We start from the raw sequence: 23,398 nt of genomic DNA, 5'->3' as shown, positions 1-23,398 counted from the left end.
GTATAATAATATTTGGAATAAAAGATCCTATATAATTTGTAGGTAAGTACCTTGAACTTTGTATCGATATCACGTAACCTATTCCGACGCCCGACGGTAACCTGCGCACAATAGTATCTACCTATACACACACTGACGACTGACGATATTATTATAATAATAAATACCAAAACGTTTTTAACAATCGAATGTGCGTATAAATGGGTAATAAACAACGTATGCCGTACAGAGTATACGTCTGTTTAACATCCGTCATCCACACATCTAGGTCAGAGTAGCGAAATTAATAAATTCGCTTTTGCGAAAGTGAAATAGCTGGGGACGCTGGTGCTAGAAATACGCCACCGTAATTCGCGTTGTTTTACGAACTATATCATATACGTTACCGATCTCTGTCATCAATTGCCTCGCAGCATATTCGCGTGCGCGACTTCCTACAATCGTATGGCCATATAGATACAAGATGGAAAACAGTCAGGTAAGATTTATCGGTTTCTTTTAGGTTGTAAGTCTCGGTTTTGAATATAGCAGCATCCCATTGACCGTTGTCCCTAACATAAAAATGTTCTGGTCGGCAAACTGTTCCGGAATCAAACTTCAATAATGTATGTTAGAGTGTTGTTTTTTATTTCATATTTATAGTAGAAAAACAATATTGTTTTGATGAACAATAAAATAATCAAGTTATTTTTAAATTATTTTCTTGGCTCGATGACGAGTGACGATACTAAATTATTGACGAATAATATCATGGTTTTCCTGTTCCCCCACACAATTTTTTGTTATCACTTACCTACTGCTAGTTAATAATTTTGTGAGTAACTCATTCTGATTTGTAACGTTCAGTTAGCTTTTGTTTTACAAACCTACATCGTATAAAGCTGTCAGCTGACCATCGGATTGTGTGCGGTAATCTAGTAAAATAGCGTGTTAAACCTTATAATACTAGTAGTTGACCGTGGGGGAGTTTAATGACTTGTTAAGTGTTCTGTAAGCTGTAACCACTGTCGAATTAGATTGGGTTAGGTAATATATCAGTTGGCCAATTGATCGCCATCGAAAATGTTGGATAATATTATTATAATAACTATTATTTATTTATGTGATCATCGGCCATATTAGCAGCAATGGTTATGTTATCAGTTTATCAGTAAACATCACGAGCACGGCGTAATTCAAATCAAAATAAAAGAACCGCTATGGCCTATAACCCTATGACTATTGACGGTTAATAAGTGTAGATACTCAGATACACTCTAGAGTTAGGAAAATCTGAAATCATTGTTAATATTAGTTATGACTTATGAGTTTATGACATAAAAATAATATGTATAATAAATATCAACATTTCGGATCTGGTGTCACGTCGCACAAGAAAATCGCGATAATTTAACCTAGAAATAATATTTTGGAGACTAGGTCACAATGTAACATATTCGAATAAAAATAATAATATTTAATATATACAGAGTAATTCAAAATTTATATTACAGCCTTTTTAACACATTGATATTCAAAATAGAGAACTTATGATACGAAAGTTTTTTGATTTAGAAACATCTAAAATGATTTGTATATTTTATAATTTTTTTAAATATTTTAGACGGGTTTTGAGGGATTATTTTAGAAATTTAAATGGGAATCCATTATTTTTTAACAGACACAATATAATGGCTGTACCATACATTTTGAATCACCCTGTACATCGCGCGTATGGTTTTTTCTAAATATTATCAACTCTAGTCCAGATTCTCTGGGATAAGAAGTTTAACCTCGGGACATATTTTTGTATATAATATAAAATTAAATATGAGTAATGGTACGAAAATATAAAATGTATAATGAATAATGACGAATTTGTGATAGTAACAATAATACACGTGTTTTAAAATTAAAAAAAAGATGGGCAAGTGGATATCGTTCTGCTGTACTTTAAGTATTGAGCGGGTCATTATTATGATTGTGTTAAATATAAATTCGATTATATGAATAATGAAACAGAGGCGTACATAGGATTTTCTTGAAGAAGGGGATATGAAATACTTTTTTAATGCTTATGTAATCTTTAATTTTAGTTACCCCGTGTCTCCGTGTAAGGCATTTTATAAAATATAACTGAACTGTTTATAATTTGTCTAAAAAACGGCAAGGGAGGGGATCTATCCCCCATATTACCCCCCCCCCAATAAACCAAGTATATTTCGTGATAGGTATGCTTTTTTTATATAGGTATTTAAGTAATTTATTTTACTTTTAGTATTATGATATGTTGAAATAATTTAAATATAATTTTTCTGAAAATATTGAATTTATTATATTATTAGTATTTAATTATTATAATATTATATATTTATAATTTATACCATATTAATATAACAACTTATTTAACTCATAATTTAATTACACATTTCTGTAAATATTCATTAAACAATAATAATATATTCATAGTATAAATAGATAATATCTTAACTTCATATGCATAATATGATAAAATTCATAGTAATTAATAATATAATATTAAATATACTTACATAATAGTTTTAATTGCCCACAAATAATGTTTTTAAATTATAACAAAATGATTAACCTTGTTATTTATCGTTTAAATGAGTAATTTTGTCTAAATTACTAGCATCGACTATCGATATTATACAATAGAACTATTGTTATTTTTTTAAAATACAATAAAAATTGTTTGAGGAGAAATCAATTATTTTAAAGATGAATATCCAATGTCGTAAAAAATTGAAATGCCTAAAAAAAATTAATTTGATTTTACAGTAGAATTTTTTTTTTATACATGGGTTGAAAAATGTATAAAGAATCCTGTATTAAATTTTCAAATATTGGACAAAAAAAAATAATTTATGAATTTCTAATTACCATATAATTTACTATTTTTCGCAAATTTGATGGATTTTGTCAAAATTCTAGCTTTAAATGCTTATATAAAAAAATATTGTTATTATAGATTTTCGATATTTTTTAATTGAAAAATTAACAACTTATGAGGAGCTTTGTATTAAATTTCCAAGCGTTTCTCAACAAATAACTTTTAATTGACATAATTACATTTATAAAGCAAAACCTATAAAAAATTTAAAATGTTAATGTATAAATAGAAAATTATAATATACATATTTGAAGAAAATTTCAATTATTTACAATTATTAGTTTTCGAGTTACTCCACAAATCATAATCGAATTTCGCGTAAAAATTCATTTTTTTAATTACAATTTTTTTGTGCGTGTTTCTGAATTATAATGGAAGAACTAGGAAGTACAAACTAAATCAAATTTTCTATCTTCAAGCATAAAAATTTAAGTATTTTATTGGCTACCTATCGTGTACACATAATATGCACGAAAAAAACCACCTCATTTTAAAATCAATACATCCATCGCTCTATTCAGAATTTAAAATTACAAAAAATAGGTAATCCTGATTATACGTACTGTTTATTTTATTTTTATCCTACATTATTATTATCGTACCTACATATTTACCGGCTACCTATTAATTATTATGCTTATTATAACTTACGTATTAATGCTATAATTATTATAATAGGTTAATAGGTATATCTGGTAGGCACGGCACCAAAAGAGGGCAAGGTGAGACTCTAGCCCCCCCCAGAAAAAAAGTTCAACCCCCCCACTTAAAATTGTGAACGATATAATAAAGTCATAAAACATTATCAATTGAGGAATAAATTAAATTTATTATAAATTATAATAATTGAATTAACAAAGTTTGAACAAATAACATCTTTGGTCTTTTTATTATGGATTGACCTACTACTTACTAGTATTGTCTAATAAGGAAAACATTTACTACAATTTCAATAAAATATGTTTTGAAATTTTTTAAATAAGAAAAATCTTTATTTATTTATTATTATATATTACCTTTATTCAGTACTAATTATTGGAAGAAAATAAACAAACAAAGGTATCCCAAATCATTAAATTAAAAATGAGTCAAATAAATTCATCTGTTCATTACTAAACACAATTACTTTAATTTATGTTTATATTTATGAAATGTAAGTAAAAAAAACATTATCATTTATTCACAAAGGTATAGTAATAAAGAAATTATCATTTTTGTAAATCATTATTAATATAGTTGTTGAAGGTTTGTGTCCTGTGATGTGATTAAACATTTTCTTACATAAGGTTCATAAAAAATATTTGACATTTTTCTTAAAACATTTTTAACTATTCAAAAGTTCATACATATTATATATTTAGACCATAAAATATAAAAACTTGTGTACTATAATATAGCTAATAGCTATATTATGTTATATGATACGAAAATATTTTTATTTTATTTAAATAACCTCATTGATTGTTGAAAAAACCTTAGCCCATGTAAAAAAAACTCTCTCACTCTGCCCCCCCCCCTAAAAAAAAATTCTAGTGCTGTGCTTGATATCTGGTTCAATTCAACTTACCGAACGATCACGTAGAATAGCCCAAGCCTAAATGATAGTTTTTATTCATTATTTTTGCGTTATACCGGAATATTTCGCAACATTATGTCAGATGAAGTCAGTTGTGAGGTAAGTCAATAAAAAAGAAATCTGGATTTCGTGTTATAGATGTTAATGACTATCACTGGGTATAAATGATTTAAAAAAGTAATAATATCTAATTTTATGATACGTATACATATATAATAATATATTAATATATGTAATAGATTATTTATATATACATGAATACTTAATAGATATTATATTTTTACTTAACAAACAATGTTTTATTTCTCGGGACCTCAGGTAACAGATTAAATATAGGTTATTTTAGCATGTTTTATTGTGTTAACAATATTATAATTATACATATTACATATATACAGAATGATATGAAATTAAAAACTTATGTTGTCATTCAAAAAAGTAAAAACTTAAAAAATTATAAGGATAAAAATATTTAAAAATATAAATTTTTAATAAAAACGTTGTTTTTTTAACAATTTGAAACTATGAAAAAAAAATATTTTCAAAAACATCAATACTTTTTGAAATAATGAGTGTTGTTTGATAAAAGAATCACTCTGTATATTAATTTAAGGAAACTCGGAAGTCGGATATTTTTTCAATAATTTACCTTCCAGATTATTTTCGTATATTTACACTTCCTCGATCCTAACGCACATCACACGGTATAGAATGTATAATCCATACTTACAATATATTATTTATATGTATAATCATTATAAGTAATTTATGACATTCGAACGCCACAGATGTTGGGCCGACACCGCGTCATAAACTCGTAACCCACTGCATGCTTAATAATCATAATAATATATTGTATTATAATTACGTTACACTCGTAAACTCTTTGATAAATGATAATAATTACAATATTTTAATAGTAAAATGGTAAATAATATTCGGCGTGCAAGATATAATCGGTTCGGCCGTGCATGATTGTAATATTATAATTTATAATATTATACACGGTATATGGGTACAGTGCGCGCGCATGTGCGGATGTGCCGATTTCAATGCAAACCACTCGTCGCGGTGGTCACAGTCAATGTTGTTGACACATTCGACTGATTTCTAATATTTCCACCGTGTTATTATTATTTATACAGTATTATAATGAGCGACGACATAGTATAGTTAGTATGGTCATACCGATTGTCGAACGCAATAATGTAATTTACTCATACCCAATTATAAAATATACGCCTACGCGGCGCGAGTGCTGCGCGAAATCGTAGCTGAAGAATTTTTGTTTTTCGGCAGACGGGAAACGAGAGATTTTCCTTTTTCGAAAACGAAAATTATGCGTCTTCGCCGCTGACGCGGCGCGGCACTCGCGCAATCGGTTACGACGTCCGCGTGCCGCTTCAGCCGTGACGTCACCGCCAATACACTGGCAGCAATAGCAGCAGCAGCAGCAATAGTAGTTGTAGTAGTAGTAGTAGTAGTAGTAGTAGTAGTAGTAGTAGTAGTAGTAGTTATTATATTATATTATTCTACTAGTAGTCGCTAGTTTCGTTTCGGCGTTCGTCGCGCACGCGTATCCGGTTCAGAGTACAAAAATATCATTCGTTATTATCGTCGTACAGCAGATAATATTATATTATTGTTAAATTGTTATTATTTTTATATTGTAAATTATTATTTTTTGTTATTACTATATACTATTATCGTGTTGACAATATTATATATTAAATAATACTATTGTAACGTCGTGTACCGTTAGCCGCGATATCATTTACACTCGCGTCGTTATCTCTTTGGATTTACAAAAAAATCGCAGCCATTCGGTCGTCACTAATAATATTGTAAGTACCCGTGGTTTGCCTATCATAACAATACATAGGCGGTATCATATAATATCATATTATTGTGATATTATATTTTTATCTAATCCCGTGTTGTCGCAGCACTCCGTCGGACAGTCGTGTTGTACGACTCTCGTGTTATTAATTATTTTTAATTTATAAATTGTTTATAGTCATCTCTATTCATTAGCCAAAGTGTTGACGTCTGTTTTCGGTTTTGGTCTCTTACTCTGTTATCGATTTCCGATTTTGACTCTCGTCGACGTAATTAAATATAGTAGACGAGTGTATATACCTTGTTCAGATATCCTTGATCAAAATCAAAACGGCTAAACCAAACGTACATAATGTACTCGCCGTATAAACTAACTCTATCCCACCAATAAATGCATACGATAATTGAAATTACTAATTAGTACGTGAAGACTATTAGTGTTTGCTAATGTGTTTCCACGAAACATTAATATTGTCCCCGAGCAATAATCGTAAATACGTAATAGGTACATTTGTGTTATGAGAAAAAAAAAACAGTGTTACTGTGATATTTTTTTCTATGGTGAATTGAAGATAACTAACATATTATATTTAATCATTGATTAGGTAATATTTAAATCCATAATGTTTTCGATTACTATTTGAACCAATACTAAACTGGTTCTATAGTCAGTATGTATAAGTTTTAAATTAGAATTAAAAGACATATGTCTTTTCAATCAAATTTAACAATTTTCAATTGAATATTTTCAATTATATCAAATTTATTAACAACTCATACCTATGATATTTAAAGTTAAAAATATTTCTCTAGAAGTACAACATTTTATTATATATTGTTATATAATGTTATATGATGTTACCTATCTCTTTGGTCTTATAAAGTTTGAAAAATTAATTTTTTGACAAAATCATATTACACATTAGATTGTTAGAAGATACATACTCGCTCAGTATGTACACTTTAATGCCTATTCCCTGTTATTATACACATAGCACAAATACTAAACCATGCTATTTATCTGTGGGTACCTATGGGTACTAAAGAAATATGTATTTATATTTATATATAAAATGTAGGCAACTATAAAACAGTGCAACAGAAATCAATTAAATACATTGTATTCCACAATCAATAATAAATTTACTATAATTTTTGTAATTGTGATAGTAACAGAATTTGAACAAGTAATTAAAAAATATCAGGTAAATAGACATAACTTGAGAGAAACTTGAATATGCTATGGTTTACTAGAGCACCTTCAGTTTTTAAATTAGCATCTTGGTGGCTTACTTAAACTGATAAGAACTAAATGTTTTTATTTCATACAAATAAATTAATATGTACTATCATTATTAAATATGTAATTATTGAATGGCGTGTGGATAAAACTACTCGTTGTGTGATCTATGATCACAAGACTAACTGAACAAATAGAGGATCTTCAGATCCCTAAGTTTTTTCATTGGAATTGTGCCCCTGATTAGGTTAAACTTTGACTCTGAAAACCCAATGAAAAGTATTCTAGTCAAATGAGTTATAATTTAGATAAATTACATCGTTATAGATAAGATCTAAAATTTAAACATTTAGACTATTTTTGTATTATGTCTTATTGTATTATATTGTATTGTTTTATTTTTTGTTCAATTTAAAATATATTATTTTTTTTATTTATGATTTTACCTAAATGGTTAAAATAATCCATTATTTAATCCTTTATTTTAGCGACTAAATTCAAAACTGTAGAATTATAGTTATTTTAATATGAAAAATAGTTTTATTATAATTTATCTGTTTATAAATAACTCACATTTTACAAACCCAATATGACAAACGATTAATATAGAATTAATTAGATACATATTTAAATTGAAATAAATCGTAATAAGTAACTAAAAGTATAAAATTCTCAATTTCCCTAATCTTAAGGGTTATTAATTATATTAGTATAATAATTTAAACCCAAAAAGGTGAAAATGTAAATCATTATTTAGTCAAATAACAGTATACTATCACTAACTACATTATTTGTCACCCTAGGACCAGAATCAAAATATTTGATGATTTTGTTATCATAAAAATGCAGGTATAATGTATTCTTTATTAAGAAATACTATACTACACCTATTACATTAATGGTTAGTTAGAATAAATAAATATCTATACATTTTTTATTATTAATCATTCTGTTTCAATATGTAACAAATATTTATAGCAAACATATTTATTAATTAAAAAATCAATGTTATTATTATATAATAGCATACAGATAAATACGTATGCAAGGTTTTTCTAATGCAAATATTATATTTCTAGCATGTATAATTATATTACACGTTTATCGTTATGTTATGCATGTATTTATGGTTTTGGTAAAATGTTGTAATTACTTAAAAACTATTTATTATTATTTTGAGATGAAGGTAAATAATATGTAATCTATTTTCATTGTTTTAAATTTCTTCAAAATAGATTTTTAACACAGATAACAATACACATTTACAACAATTTATTACACATTTGTGTCTATATTATTTTTTTATTGTTTTTAAACATGTTGATATACTGTTAGAATTAGAATTAAAATTCATACATCAATTTTATAGATTTAAAGTTAAATATAGATTGTACTTACTTAAAATAAATCTGTTTTATAATTTCTAAAAATATTTAAATGCACAATTAAATTTTAAAAAAACATCTTGACCAATTTTTGTGTAAATTTAACTAGGTTCAAAATTTGTTTCTCAAATTGTATAATTATGTTGTATTAATAACATTAATAGACCAATTTATATAGTGTGTGAAGTTCAGAAAAGATTATGTACAATTATTGGAATAACTTCAATTTATATTATAATCTCTGTTTATTTTTGGTGTAAAAGAAACATTTATTTGATATTAATTTCTATTAAGTTATTAAGTATTACAACATTAGATGATTATTTATATTACAATAAGTGTGGTTACTCAATAATGCATTTTATTAAACTAAATATATACATATTAGAAGATTACGGAAATAAAAAATGGAACATCTTGTGAAAAAAAATCATATAAGTCAAGGATGGGTAACTGGTGACCTGGTGGCCCGTGCTACATTTCAAATTACTTTATATAAAAAAAAATGTAAGGATTATTTTGTATTTCATTTTATCATATTTATAAAACCGACATAATTTTTATTGTAAAACGTAGATATGAACTCTTATCTATTATTGAACTAAAAAGGACAATTGTAAATTTATATGTACCGTTTTTTTGTTTTTGCTTTCATGTTCTCTGGCCCGCTAGATGTTCACTTTCAAAAAATTGGTGCTCTAGCACAGTGTTTCTCAACCTTTGAATTATGTCTACACACTATTAAAATTATTCATACTTTGTGACACACAAAAAAAAAATAAGAATAATACCTATTTATTTTTGTAAATATAGTGTCAACAAGGTTTGTACATTTTGTGTCATTTAATATTAGTACTTCCTATGACACGTTTGGACTTACTCGACAACACATTGGTTGAGAAACACTGGTCTAGCAGCATTGAGTTGTAAGTGTATATAAGCTATTATATTATAGCAATTTATTTAATATGGTTATATATTTATAATATATGATTAAACAGTTAGACAAAATTTGTATTTAATGACTTGAAAATGTAGGTACTTGAAACTAATAAGGGTTTTATATTTTATGTAAGAAAGTATAATATACAAAATTTACCTATAAATAACTATTAATACATTTTTGTAAAACAAAATGAATGTTATCAATGAGTTTATAACGTGTCATTATTTGTTTACCTAAAAAAAATACCTGAAAAAATCAACATAACTTTTACATATTTTCCATTAAAAATATAACAATAAATTGATCTATTTTTAAACACCAATATTAAATTTTAGTACTTAATTAACCTATAGTTAATGTTACTAATATATTATAAAAATGGTAAAATTAATTTTAAATTAAATTATTTGATTATTTTAAGTACCTCAAAATATTAATTTTGGACTTTCAGACTGTAAGTAATACTAGTTTAATTTTTTGAGGGGTGTTTTTTTTCTTGATCGTCATGTTGATGATGTGTTAGTGTGTTTGATTCAACATGATTTACATGTTTATGTTCTATCATAATAAGGTGTTGGTGAATATACTACTAATATTCTACTGCTGCATATTATAATATAATATCAAATGTGTTTAATTGTTTTCTACAATACTAAAATCAGTTAGTTATTGATAATACACAAAATATTATACAATGTTATTTTAATATTATTGTTTTCTACAATTTAGAAGTGACTTGCTTATTCAATATTATCTTTTAATTTGTTATAGAATATGAAAAATATACAAGTACAAACCTATAATTCAATGATAAAATTTACTTAAATGTTACTTATTAATAAATAATAATCATGTACAAAAAAACATTTATGGTAGATGAAGGATATTTAGGGATTATTACTTATTTTATAAATCATAATCAATGTATCTAGTTGTATATTATAAAATGTATTACTGTAATAAAGTTACAAAATAAGTTATAATTTATAAGTTAAAAATGTTTTGCATTAGTGAAGGAAAGGGTGGAACCCCCCAAAGTTCTTATATATATGTTCCTGCTTAGTGAATACTGATTACTGAATATTATCCATAGCCAACAGGTATAAACTCCAATTGTATAGAATATAAATTCACAAGGTTAAATTAAAGGTCTTTTTAATTAATATTCTGTTTTCATTAGTAATTAAAAATGGATTATAATAATAAGTAGTCTAACTATATATTATATAGTTAGGCTATTACTATTTACTAGTTAAAATAGATTAAAATTTACCTACCCATAAGCTAGAAATTCCCCTGAAAATTAAATCATTCTTGTTACCCAACTAAATGTAATATTTTGTTTAATATATTTTTCAGTTACCAAGTTTTTTTTTATTAAAAATTAAAATGGAGAATTCTGAAGGAGTGAAAATTGAATCAACTGTTGTTGCAGAAGAGCCATTGATTAGTGCTTTAGATATTGCTCTTTTTGTTGTCATTATAACAGTAGCATATTTTTGGTACTTCAAAAGAGATAAACAGTCTAGTTCTTCAGAAAAAAAACCCTACACTATTCAGTAAGTATTATCTTTATTCTTAAACATTTACTGAATTGCTTTTTCAACAACATTGTTATGTAATACTAGTTTTATCTTAAAATATTTATATTTAAATATGGTTTTGTTTTTGAGTGCTTTGATCTTATTGTATTGTTAGTTTTATAATATTTAAACTTATAATGTGATTAAAACTGTAACATTATATTACAAATGCAAAAGTATTAACATATTAAAGAATTTATTATAACTTAGTGTTGTCTATTATATTAAAATCATTCTAAATTTATAAGTTTTTCTTTTAAGAAACTAAAAATAAATATATTAATATTTTTTTTAAAGATATCATATATATAGGTGTGATAAAATTATTAAAGCATTATATATTTATTTTATCTCAATATAATATAATTGAATATCAAAGATTTTTGTACTAGGTATTTATTATTTAAAAATTATTGTTCACATTTTTTTGAGGATAATATAATGTATTATTCTCGACTTAATGGTTGTATACTTACAATTTAAATAATTGTAGATTAATTTATAATCTTTGTGATTGATAAAATAATAACCACAGTTTGTAAAAACAATTTATATAGTATCTACATATTTTTTAGTCTTGTACATATATTAAAGAACATTTTCTAGAAATATCTAGAAATTCACGGAATTTAAAAATTTAAAACATGAAGCAACCCTGCCTGAATAAAAATTTTCATTTATACTAAGGTTGCTTTAAAAATCTTAAATGTTATATATCCACAGCATCAGTGTACCAAAGTTATTAAAAATCCAAGTTAAGCCTGATATATATAACAAATTATCACTTATCACTTATCAGCCATACCATTTCATAAACATACAAATTTGTAATTGGAACATAAGACCTTACCACAATATTTTGTTCTCTGTTTAAAAACAAAAGTAGTTATATGATATTAATTTTGATTTAAGGAATTTTAATTCTTCCATATTGCTATTATTATATTTTTATTTTATTATTTTTTATATTAAATTATTCAAATGTAAGCTAATTTATTAAAATACTCAAGATTTCTGAAATGTAAATGTATATAATATTAGTATAATAATATAATTAATTAATTAATAATACATAATCTATAACATTGTATACTTAATATATGTATTGATACTAAATGGAATGATAGATCACTATTTTTATAATTCTATACTTTTTCCAATAACTTATTTTGAGGCATGGGCGTAGGTAGTAAATATTTTCAGAGGGGGTTTTTATCTAAATCTATATTAATATTATAAAATTATGAATAATTTATTGGTATGTATTAAATAATACAATTGTTTTATTTAATTTTGGGAGGTGTTTGAACACCCAAAACCCCCCTTACCTACGCCCATGTTTTGAGGTAATAATATAAAATTCAAAGATTCGTGCAACTCTACAGATTGAAAATTATATGTATATTCAATTTTAAAAAGTTATTTTCAAAATAAATTTGTAAAATTTGTGCAAACCTATGAATTGTATAACAAAATAAACCTACCTGTCTTATAAAACATGCCAAACACTTATTTCTCGAATGAATGCAATAATTGTGCCATAGAAATTTAAAATATAACACTACTATTCAAATTGAAAATATGAAAAGCAAGACAGCTTTTATCTGGCCCAATGAATTTATATGTTTTATGATTCATTTAATTTATTTTATTGATTAAGCTATAAATTAAAAGCTGAAACTAGTTCGTTTAAAATTTAAATAGAATACATTTTTACTCTTGAGATTAAAACAATAAAAAAAAAAAATTATTAAAATATTTTTATTTTATTTTATTTGTATGCAATATATTTTAACAATTATTTTATAATGTTCAATAGTTATCAATTATCATATACATTAATTGTTTTATAATTAATTATTAAATTATTAAATTTGAAATGTTTGTTTAGACCATCTTCATTGAGTTCTATTGAACAGACCTCCAATAGTTCCTTCATAAAAAAACTAAAATCAACCGGACGTAGTTTGGTAGTATTTTATGGAAGTCAAACAGGAACTGCAGAAGAATTTGCTGGAAGAATAGCCAAAGAAGGGGCTAGATATAAAATGAAAGGGATGGTAGCCGATCCTGAAGAATGTGATATGGTAAATATTCTATTAGTTTAAATAATTTAGTAAATATTTAATAAATGTTAATGACAGAATAATAAATATTATTATGACATTTATTAATGTTTTGGTATGATGAAATACATACATTTAATAATTATACTATAAAACCATTGACATAATATACTTGATACTTTTTTTTTTTACAAAATATGCATAAAATAAAATCTTTTGATGTTATTATGCCATTAATAATTTTTTTCTATACCTTTTCAGTTCATTAAATATAATATTTTGTTTCAAGTAATATAATCCTAAATAAAATAATATCAATACTAAAATTCTAAATTATTTATTGATTTCTTGTTCACAACAATTAATGTTGAATGTTGATAGTTTATGAAATGATTAGGTATCAAGTATAAAATTGAGAGTTTCAATTGAAATAGAAGTTGAAGGTCATTTAACTACTGTGTCCGTAAAATACAAGGTTTACTTTATAGTGATCCAATGTCATACTGTGAAATAGTATTTTGTAATGAAAAAAAAAAAATAATAGAATATTAATTATATTTTAATTATTATATTTATAAAATTGTAAAATATATATAAATGACAATTATTAAGTAAACAATTTGAAAATTTAAAATCTATACATACTTATTTTCAAAATACCTAGCTTAAAACATTATAATTTGTGATGATACCTACTACAGGAAGTCATTACTTGTACATAATCATAATGTAGGATGCCTTGAGAAATATGCATGTTCAAATATACTAGACAATTTATTTTTATAAAACGAATTCGGAAATACCAATACACCTTGGGGAGTGTTTTTGAATTTTATCAATTGTACCCATCTAAATATATAGATAGTATATATAGTAAATATAGTATATACTGTATAATATATACTAGAATATATTAATAATTTTTATAGTTCATATGGTTTTCTAGATTCCTGGAACAATATTGTAGGTATAAATATTCATCATTCTATTATTCCTATTAAATCATCAAATTTCCATTACCCAAAATTTGTATAAATATGAATGGGGGCTTACTAAAAAAATCCAAGTTTCACAAAAAAAAACAATTAGTTATCTTAAATTATAATGTTTTTATAATAAGTATAATATAATTACAAATCTTTGTACTAATTAGTTATCAATCTAAGTTTTAAATTTGAAGCAATATAAAATATAAAAAAAATAATTAAAAGTTAAATGTATAAATAATTTCAAACTTATATAAACTCTTAATACTTTAATACTACACACACATATATATATATATACATATATTAACAAAAATAAAGTGAATACATGTAATACTATTTTTTAGTAATTACTAATTATTTATAATGTGTTTTATCATTTTTACTAGGACCCCGTACAATTTTATAAATTATTGTCATAAATAATAATGTATAATATAATTCAACAAGAAATATTATTAAAAAGTGAAAAGAGCAAAATTAGAATTTTTCATTTTAATAAAAATTAATTTAATTTATATACAAAATATTATCTTTCATAATTTGTGTAAAAAAAAGCATTTTCTTTTAAATTCTAACTGTAAATTTATATAATATAATTAAATATTATATTATTACATATAATTACTCATATTTATTTTAATAATTATTCTAATAGCTAGCTATCTAACATACTACAATACAATTAATACAATATGTTGATATTAGTTTTATTAGCAATTAATATTTGGCACATGATGGTAATCTAGGTATGGTATCTAACTATAACCTAGCATTGCAGGTATCACAATTACACAATTATTATAACACATTTTAATATTTATAATAATATGTATTCAGTTGTGTTTATACCACACCTATATAATTAAATCTATACATTTTTTTAAGAATAAAATAGTATAATAATTTTCTAGTTTTAAAATAATTTCTTATAGTATGATAATATAAAAGTTAAAACAATGATAGATAAATGTCAATAATAATAATTTTTTTAATAAAGTTTATATTATAAAGTCTTGTGTCTTTTTAGTTGTGTACTTGCGTATAAGACATTAACTAAGTGTTATAGATTCAAATTGTTTCTTACATAACAAATACAAGATACAAATTGACCAATTGATGATGTTATATTTAACTGTATGTTGTCCAAGTTGGTCGTTGGATTATTTAAATATTAAACTATTATGTACATCCGAATTAGTTTCTACTGGAATTAATTACCTTAAATCACAATATTTAATTTTAAACATTTTATGTATATATGATGTGTTACGTAAACACATAATTAATATATCACAAGGAAAATGCATGATATTAAACTTATTCATTCACCATTTAATCATATATTTAAATTGTGTTACAGTTTTAGTTATTTTTCATTTTCATTTGGTCAAACAAAAAATAAGCTATTAACCAAATTTATTTATTATTATCTTATATATATTTTTTAAATATTTTACCTATACCTACTAAAAATAAACAGTTATTTTGTTACTTAGGTAAATAGTATAAAAATGGAAAAGAAAAATATCATCAGCATGAATCATATTATTTAAAACTAACCAGAAATCAATTCAGAATAGATGTACTCTTTGAAATAAATCGAGAACCAAATTAAATTGAACAATTTGGAACATTACTCCGATGCAGATATTAGAATTACACGTCATGTAATGTTTTTTTCCAATGTTTGTTGTAACATTATCTAATTTTGAAGAGTGCTTTAAAATTTTATTTACATTTTAAATTCTGAGTGTATCAAGGAATGTATTGATTTTACAAAGATATTTTTTATAACATTTTTTTTTCGGGTAAAAGGAATATTTTAAAAGTTTCAAGTAGCCCATTTTTATTCATTCAAAATTTAGTCTACTAGCTACTTTGAAGTGGAATCTTTTTAGCTGTTTTGCTTAAGCAACATGAAACACTGCATAGAATTTTGGAAGAAATAAATAAATAACTAGTAATTGAATTTAATTAATTTTTTTTTTCATTCAATTATTTTTTTAAAACTTAATATTGTGACAAATTATAGTAATCAGTAATACATATGAATTTTATAACAATGTGTAATTTTATTTTTGTATTTGAATACAATTTAAGATGATAATTTCTTTAAAATATATTATGTATTCAAATTTATCTATTACTTTAAAATTAATGGATTATCCTATTACTATTAGATGAATTACTATGTACAAATGTATAAGTATTAAATGTGTGTTTTTATTAGGCACTTAAAAGAAATATTAAAGACATTAGATGAAGTATTTTAATTTGTTTAACATACCGTTTAAAAAAATTTATTATTCAAGTTTATGACAGTGTCATAACTAATAATTCATTGAATTTTTCTAAAAATGATTAATTTAATTTAGCGTATAATAGAAAACTGATTTTTAAATGACAGTACAAAGAGTACTTACTTTTAATTTGTAACTAATGAAAAATATCATTTAATTTTATGCCTTATACATTTTTATGTTCAATCATTTGGAAATATTTTTGTGTTATATGACTAACAAAATTCTTATCTATCCTAACCATATTATCAAAGGCTTGTCAAAATAAATAAAGTTTAAAAATTAAGATGCAACCATTTATTTATTATTACTTTAATTTTTGTAATGGTTTTAGGCAGACTTGGTAGAAATGAAAGAAATACAAAAGTCATTGGCAATTTTTTGTATAGCAACATATGGTGAGGGAGACCCAACTGATAATGCTATGGATTTCTACGAATGGCTTCAAAATGGTGACGCTGACCTAGAAGGATTAAATTATGCAGTAAGTATCTTATTGAGGTTATATAAAATTTAAATTATTATTGTTAGTATGAATAGTAATCTATTGATAGAGTTTCCTTGTCGTTACTGAATTTTATTATATTCATTCATATTTATAATTTCTACTTGATATTCTTATTCTCAACTATCCATTTTAAATTTACCATAATAGATCTTCAGTCTAAATTTCAAACTTAATTCTATAGAAAACTCTATTTTTATTAAAATTGTTATTACTTTTGTGTAGTATTTGTGTGTTACCTATATTAATTAATGAATATCTAAGAAAATGTCTACGTGCGTTTATTAAATTTAATTTAATTCATACCGATGTTAAGTGGAGGTCATCCCAAAGTTATTGCCTACTTTTTCTTATTTATGTTTGACATTCATGAATAGAAAACAAATGTATATTTTAATCCAATCAATAATAATTGTTATTAACATATTACATCAGGGGCGGCCAAACTTTTTTTGGCCGCAATCTATTAAAAATATACTTCTCCTTTGAGGATCAACTTCCATAAAAAAGTTTTTATGGATAAAATATATCGATAATGTTGTTAACTACCACCATGATTAATTTTAGTGTGCGTAGCCTAAAAATAAATTCTAACACGATCGGCTTAGAAATCGTTTGTGATCGACCGTTTGGCCGCCCCTGTATTATATTAATCAGGTTTCAAATGCATTCAATTCATACACCTAATTGTGAATTAAAGTACATAAATTATAAAATACTAATTCATAAGTTTGATGTATATTAAATATTTTCTGTATGATAAACTTTAGTAACATCATAAAATACAACTTTTTCACCATGATTATATTTTAGTATGTATATTTCTTTAATTTACAATCTCATTTTTTATTACAGTCAACATTTTTAGTATTTCCAAACTCACAAACATATTTAAAAACTCACTATCCTTTAAATTTATAGAAAATTATTTATTATATACAGTATCATTATATAATTTAATCATCTACATACAGTTTTTTTTATGTTATTTGTTATCTTTTATTTTATTTATAGGTATTTGGATTGGGAAATAAGACTTATGAACACTATAACGAAATTGCCATTTATATCGATCAACGTTTGGAAGAATTGGGTGCTACTAGAGTTCATGAAATTGGTCTGGGAGATGATGATGCCAAGTAAATATTTATTTTATTTTTCATCATAAACCATATTTAAATTTAGTATAAAATATACATCAATAAGCAAATATTATTTACTAAGTATTACCTGTGTTATTAAATGTAATTAGTATTTCATATAATTTTTATTATTATATTTCAGTGTTAGAATTAAAAATAAAATAGATGTTTTATCCTATTTGAGTTAAGAAGCACACTCGGTGCCCAATTTGTTTACAAAAGTACATCCATCTTGTGCATATTTTTACTTCATAACAGATTTAACACAGATGGTTGACTCGGTGAGGATAATAGATGAATGTTACCTTACACCAACCAACAAAAACTATGAAAATTATACTTAAACTATATGAAAACTTCTGAAAATAAGATAATAATTAATAATTAGGGATGCTTAAATGCAACCAGTATTATATAAAAATAATAGTATTTAATTCTCACCTTTAAGCTTTAGACAAGCATAGAGAAGTTTTTTCCATCTAAGCCATTTAAATTCTAACATTGATATTTATTTTCTCATGACTTATTTATATCATAATATTTAAATATATGTTAAATTGTATTTTAGTATTGAAGATGACTTTGTTTCTTGGAAAGAAAAATTATGGGAAAGTGTTTGTTCCCATTATGGTATTGAAGAAACTGGTGAAGAAAGTAATATTAGACAATACAAATTAGTAGACTGTTCTGAAGTTTTACCAGAACGAATATTTTCGGGTGAAATATCACGACTTAAATCTTATGAAAATCAAAGATTGTAAGTTATATTAAATGTTTTGAATTTATCATCATAATTTAGAAGACGCTAAATCCCTATGTGTTGTCTTCGTTTTAAAAATTTACAACAGAAAATTTAGATACAGTATATAATCAAATTTAGCATTCATTTATAATAGATTAAATTAACTTATTAGCATATTATAAACTTTTATTAAAAATTAAAATATAAAAGCATAGGAAGTGTCTAAAGTAATGTTAAAGCCATAAGACAGATACAACAAATGGGGTTTGGCATTCTCTTAGTATGTATAATTTATTTATTATTTATTTGCATATTTATTTTTCAGCCCATTTGATGTCAAGAACCCATATTTATCCAAAATTGTAGTTAATCGTGAGCTGCACAAATCTGGCGACCGCTCTTGTATGCATATTGAGTTTGATATTGATGGATCAAAAATGAGGTATGATACAGGTGATCATGTGGCTGTCTATCCTAAAAATTCTTCCGAATTAGTAGATAAAATTGGAGAATTATTAAATGCTGATCTAGATACTGTTTTTTCATTATTGAACACTGATGGTAACTATTTAGATTTTTTCACGTTTAATATAAATTTTACTATTACCTACTTATTTTAACTTTTTTTATGATAGAGGAATCAAGTAAAAAACACCCATTCCCTTGTCCTTGTACTTATCGAACAGCTTTAACTTATTATTTGGATATTACTTCAAATCCACGCACACATATTATGAAAGAATTAATAGAATATGCAAGTGATCCAAAGGTTTGTTTGTTTTTTAAAAACCATTAATTAATTATAACTATTTGTTTATTATTATGAAATTTTTTAATTTTTTTTATTTATTTTATTCTAGGATCAAGAAAAATTAAAGCTTATGGCAAGCTCAACCCCAGAGGGCAAAAAAGAATTTCATGAATGGATTTTACGTGACAACCGTAATATTGTTCATATTTTGGAAGATTTACCAAGTGTTAAGCCCGATTTGGACCATTTATGTGAACTACTTCCACGATTGCAGTGTCGTTATTATTCAATTTCCTCGTCTCCAAAAGTGTATCCAAAATCTATTCATATTACTGCAGTTCTAGTAAATTATACTACTCCTACTAATCGTGTTAATAAAGGTGTTGCAACTAATTTATTAGCTCAACTGAAACCAACCAATGATGAACTTCCACAACCTACTATACCTATTTATATTAGACGATCTCAATTTAGGTAAATATTATGTAGTTTAAATAAAATGTTTTTTTACTATGTTTACTAGTTAACATTCAAAGAAAAAATATTTTAATCTTATAATAAATAATAAATAAAACACATTTTTTTCTTTAAAAAATAATATGTTTGCTTAAGTCTTAATACAATTTTCATTTATAGGTTGCCTCCCAAAAGTCAAACTCCAATTATAATGATTGGTCCTGGCACAGGACTAGCACCATTCCGAGGTTTTATACAAGAAAGAGATTATGCACGCAAAGAAGGTTTGTAGTTAATATTTTAAATTATATTAACTGTAAATGTATTCATTAAAGACATTTTTTTCTTTTAATTAAATTTTGGTAACTGTTTTCTATACAGGCAGAGAAATTGGAGAAATGGTACTCTACTTTGGATGTCGAAAGAAAGATGAAGATTTTATTTATGAAAATGAGTTACAAGAATATGTTGCAAATGGAACTTTGACAAAGGTAAATTGAAAATTTATTATTATATTGTATCTTGTATCATTACTAACATACATTTGTTACTTAATATTTTTTTTAAATATTTACCAAATTTACTATTTGCTATTTTTATAATAATTTAGCTACATTTGGCATTTTCACGTGACCAACCTGAAAAGAAATATGTAACACATTTGTTAGAACAAAATGCTGATGAATTATGGAATATAATTGGTGAAAAAAGTGGTCATTTATATGTTTGTGGGTATGTATCAATTATTTTAAATTGCGTAATAATTTTAAATTTATATGATATTCAATTTTTGGACAATTAGTGATGCAAGAAGCATGGCAAAGGATGTGCATAGTATTATTGTAAAAGTTGTTATGGAAAAAGGTCAAATGACCAATAGCCAAGCACTCAATTATGTTAAAAAAATGGAACAACAGAAAAGATATTCTGCCGATGTATGGAGCTGATTTATAAAACTGTTACAGACTTTGTCTTTTATAAATGTACAATGTTGAACAATTTTGTTTAGAAACAATTTAAGAATAATTCATTTACTAAAAAAAAAAATAGTAACAACAAAAATGGAAGAGATGTGGGCTTCTTATCTGTTTTAGTTATTAATTTATTTATATTGTTGTGAAAAATGTATAAAAGATATTATAATATTTCTGTTTTGAAGCTATTTTAAATTATATATGATAAAGTTTACTGTTGAAAATTTTATAACTTCTATTAAAACTATTAGATATATTTTTATTAAATCAATAAATTATTGGTATTTTTCCTTATAACTATGCGTTATGATACAATTCAAAAGTATATAATTAAATCTAAAGAAAGTTATTTATATATATTTATTTTTTGGTTTCATATAATATTAGATTATATAAGAATACTGTCTTCTTAACTTATAACACCCAAGAAAATATTACCTTAATTAAATCAGAATACTAGTTATTATATTATTTATAATATATAACATATTATATACTATTAACGGAAATGTAAGGTATTTTGTTTTAGAGAAAGTGACATTCCTGAATTTCGTGTTTAATGTCAGATGTTCATATATATTTTATAATAAATATTTTCATACAATAAAAAAAATATATTTAGTAAATAGTAAAGATGAATAATACATTTTCCGAATAATTATAATAAACAATTAGGTATTTTGTTATCATAAATAAATTATGAAATTAAAGATAAATATTTTCAAATAAATTATTTAATAATAATATAATAATTTAAGATAAACATATTCTAATAAGGTGCTGCATTATGTTTGGTTTTTTTTTTAACCATGTTCATAATGAAAACATGCATTGTGTACTTAACTTACAGAGTATTGTATACTTGCCAATTGGGTCATTCTACAAATATTAGATGTTTTAATTTGACTCAACTTTAGATTACGCTAGTGATTGTAATGAACAATGTGTTCCAAGTCTTCCACAATTAAATTGCTAGTTACCACAAATATAAGCCAATGTTTAATCGCTTGTATTTTATATATGGTGCAATTAACATGATTACATTGCTTTTGTAAGTATTATTTTAATTGATAAATCACTCAAGATCAATTTGATTTTAAATATTGTTATGTAATGATGAAAAAAAAATTAAAATGGTACTTTTTTTATATTCACAGAAATATATATTTTGTTTGTATAATTTTTTATATAAAATGTGTTGGTATAATGGGTTTGTTAAAATTTTATTTAAATTCTGATGTATTTATTTCTTTGTAAAACTCTTCAATTTGTTATAACACGGTGTACTTTATTGTGAGATATTTTTATGAACGTTACCATTGTAGTAAGCATTTAAAAACCATCCTTTATTCTGAGTTCTGACTAACAGAAAATAGTTAAACTTATCTGTGATTGTAGTAGTTATGTGATCATTACACAGCTGACTCATTGAATACTGCCGATTGTGTTTAAATGTTTTAAACTATTATCAAATAAATATGAGTTTAAAATAATATATGTATATTATATTGATTGTACTTGTGTATGCCTACTTTCCAAACATATTTTTATTGTTATTGGTTAACTATCAAATACACATTTTGTATTTTAAGAATTATATTATGTTCTGCCTTTTTTTACCAGAATTTATTTAAAGAAATATATATTAAATATATTTAGTCTAACTTAATGGGATATATTATGTAGGTAATGAAAATTGTTCTACACGTACAAACGTACAATACACATAGTGCTAACAGAGGTAATTGATAAAAAAAAAATGTAGTATTTAATTACAATTAGAAATGTTTATTATTATACTCACAAGTTTATTTTATACTAGACAGGTAAATGAGTGACCTATAAATTTTACAAATAATTAATGATTTAAACATAGTAAACATATTGTAGCCTGTATGTAGGTAGGTATAGGTATTAATACACTACAATACATATACATACAGACAAATGCCAAATAGTTACAATAACGAAGAACATTTGTAAAAGGGAACAAAAATAATTGATTTTCAAA

At 24.3% G+C, this 23,398-nt stretch overlaps 1 protein-coding gene across 2 annotated transcripts; it reads left to right on the top strand.

The window, feature by feature from the left end:
• The first annotated feature begins 258 nt into the window (after nucleotides 1–258).
• On the top strand, nucleotides 259–21,605 carry LOC113555814 (NADPH--cytochrome P450 reductase). Of its 2 annotated transcripts, none has more exons than XM_026960368.1 (13): nucleotides 259–478; nucleotides 11,239–11,438; nucleotides 13,354–13,549; nucleotides 17,152–17,301; nucleotides 18,337–18,461; nucleotides 19,033–19,221; nucleotides 19,532–19,767; nucleotides 19,842–19,975; nucleotides 20,067–20,431; nucleotides 20,594–20,697; nucleotides 20,795–20,904; nucleotides 21,024–21,145; nucleotides 21,216–21,605. In XM_026960368.1, exons 1-13 carry the CDS (start codon nucleotides 464–466, stop codon nucleotides 21,358–21,360), a joined length of 2,091 nt encoding a protein of 696 aa, XP_026816169.1. In that variant the 5' UTR covers nucleotides 259–463; the 3' UTR covers nucleotides 21,361–21,605. The 2 variants fall into 2 exon arrangements, with proteins under 2 accessions (XP_026816169.1, XP_026816177.1); XM_026960376.1 differs by lacking the exon at nucleotides 259–478 and adding an exon at nucleotides 6,025–6,313.
• Nucleotides 21,606–23,398: the final 1,793 nt, after the last annotated feature.

This window comes from Rhopalosiphum maidis, chromosome 1, assembly GCF_003676215.2.
Source record: "Rhopalosiphum maidis isolate BTI-1 chromosome 1, ASM367621v3, whole genome shotgun sequence".
NCBI lineage: Eukaryota > Metazoa > Arthropoda > Insecta > Hemiptera > Aphididae > Rhopalosiphum > Rhopalosiphum maidis.
This window is presented reverse-complemented; position numbering and strand designations above follow the sequence as displayed.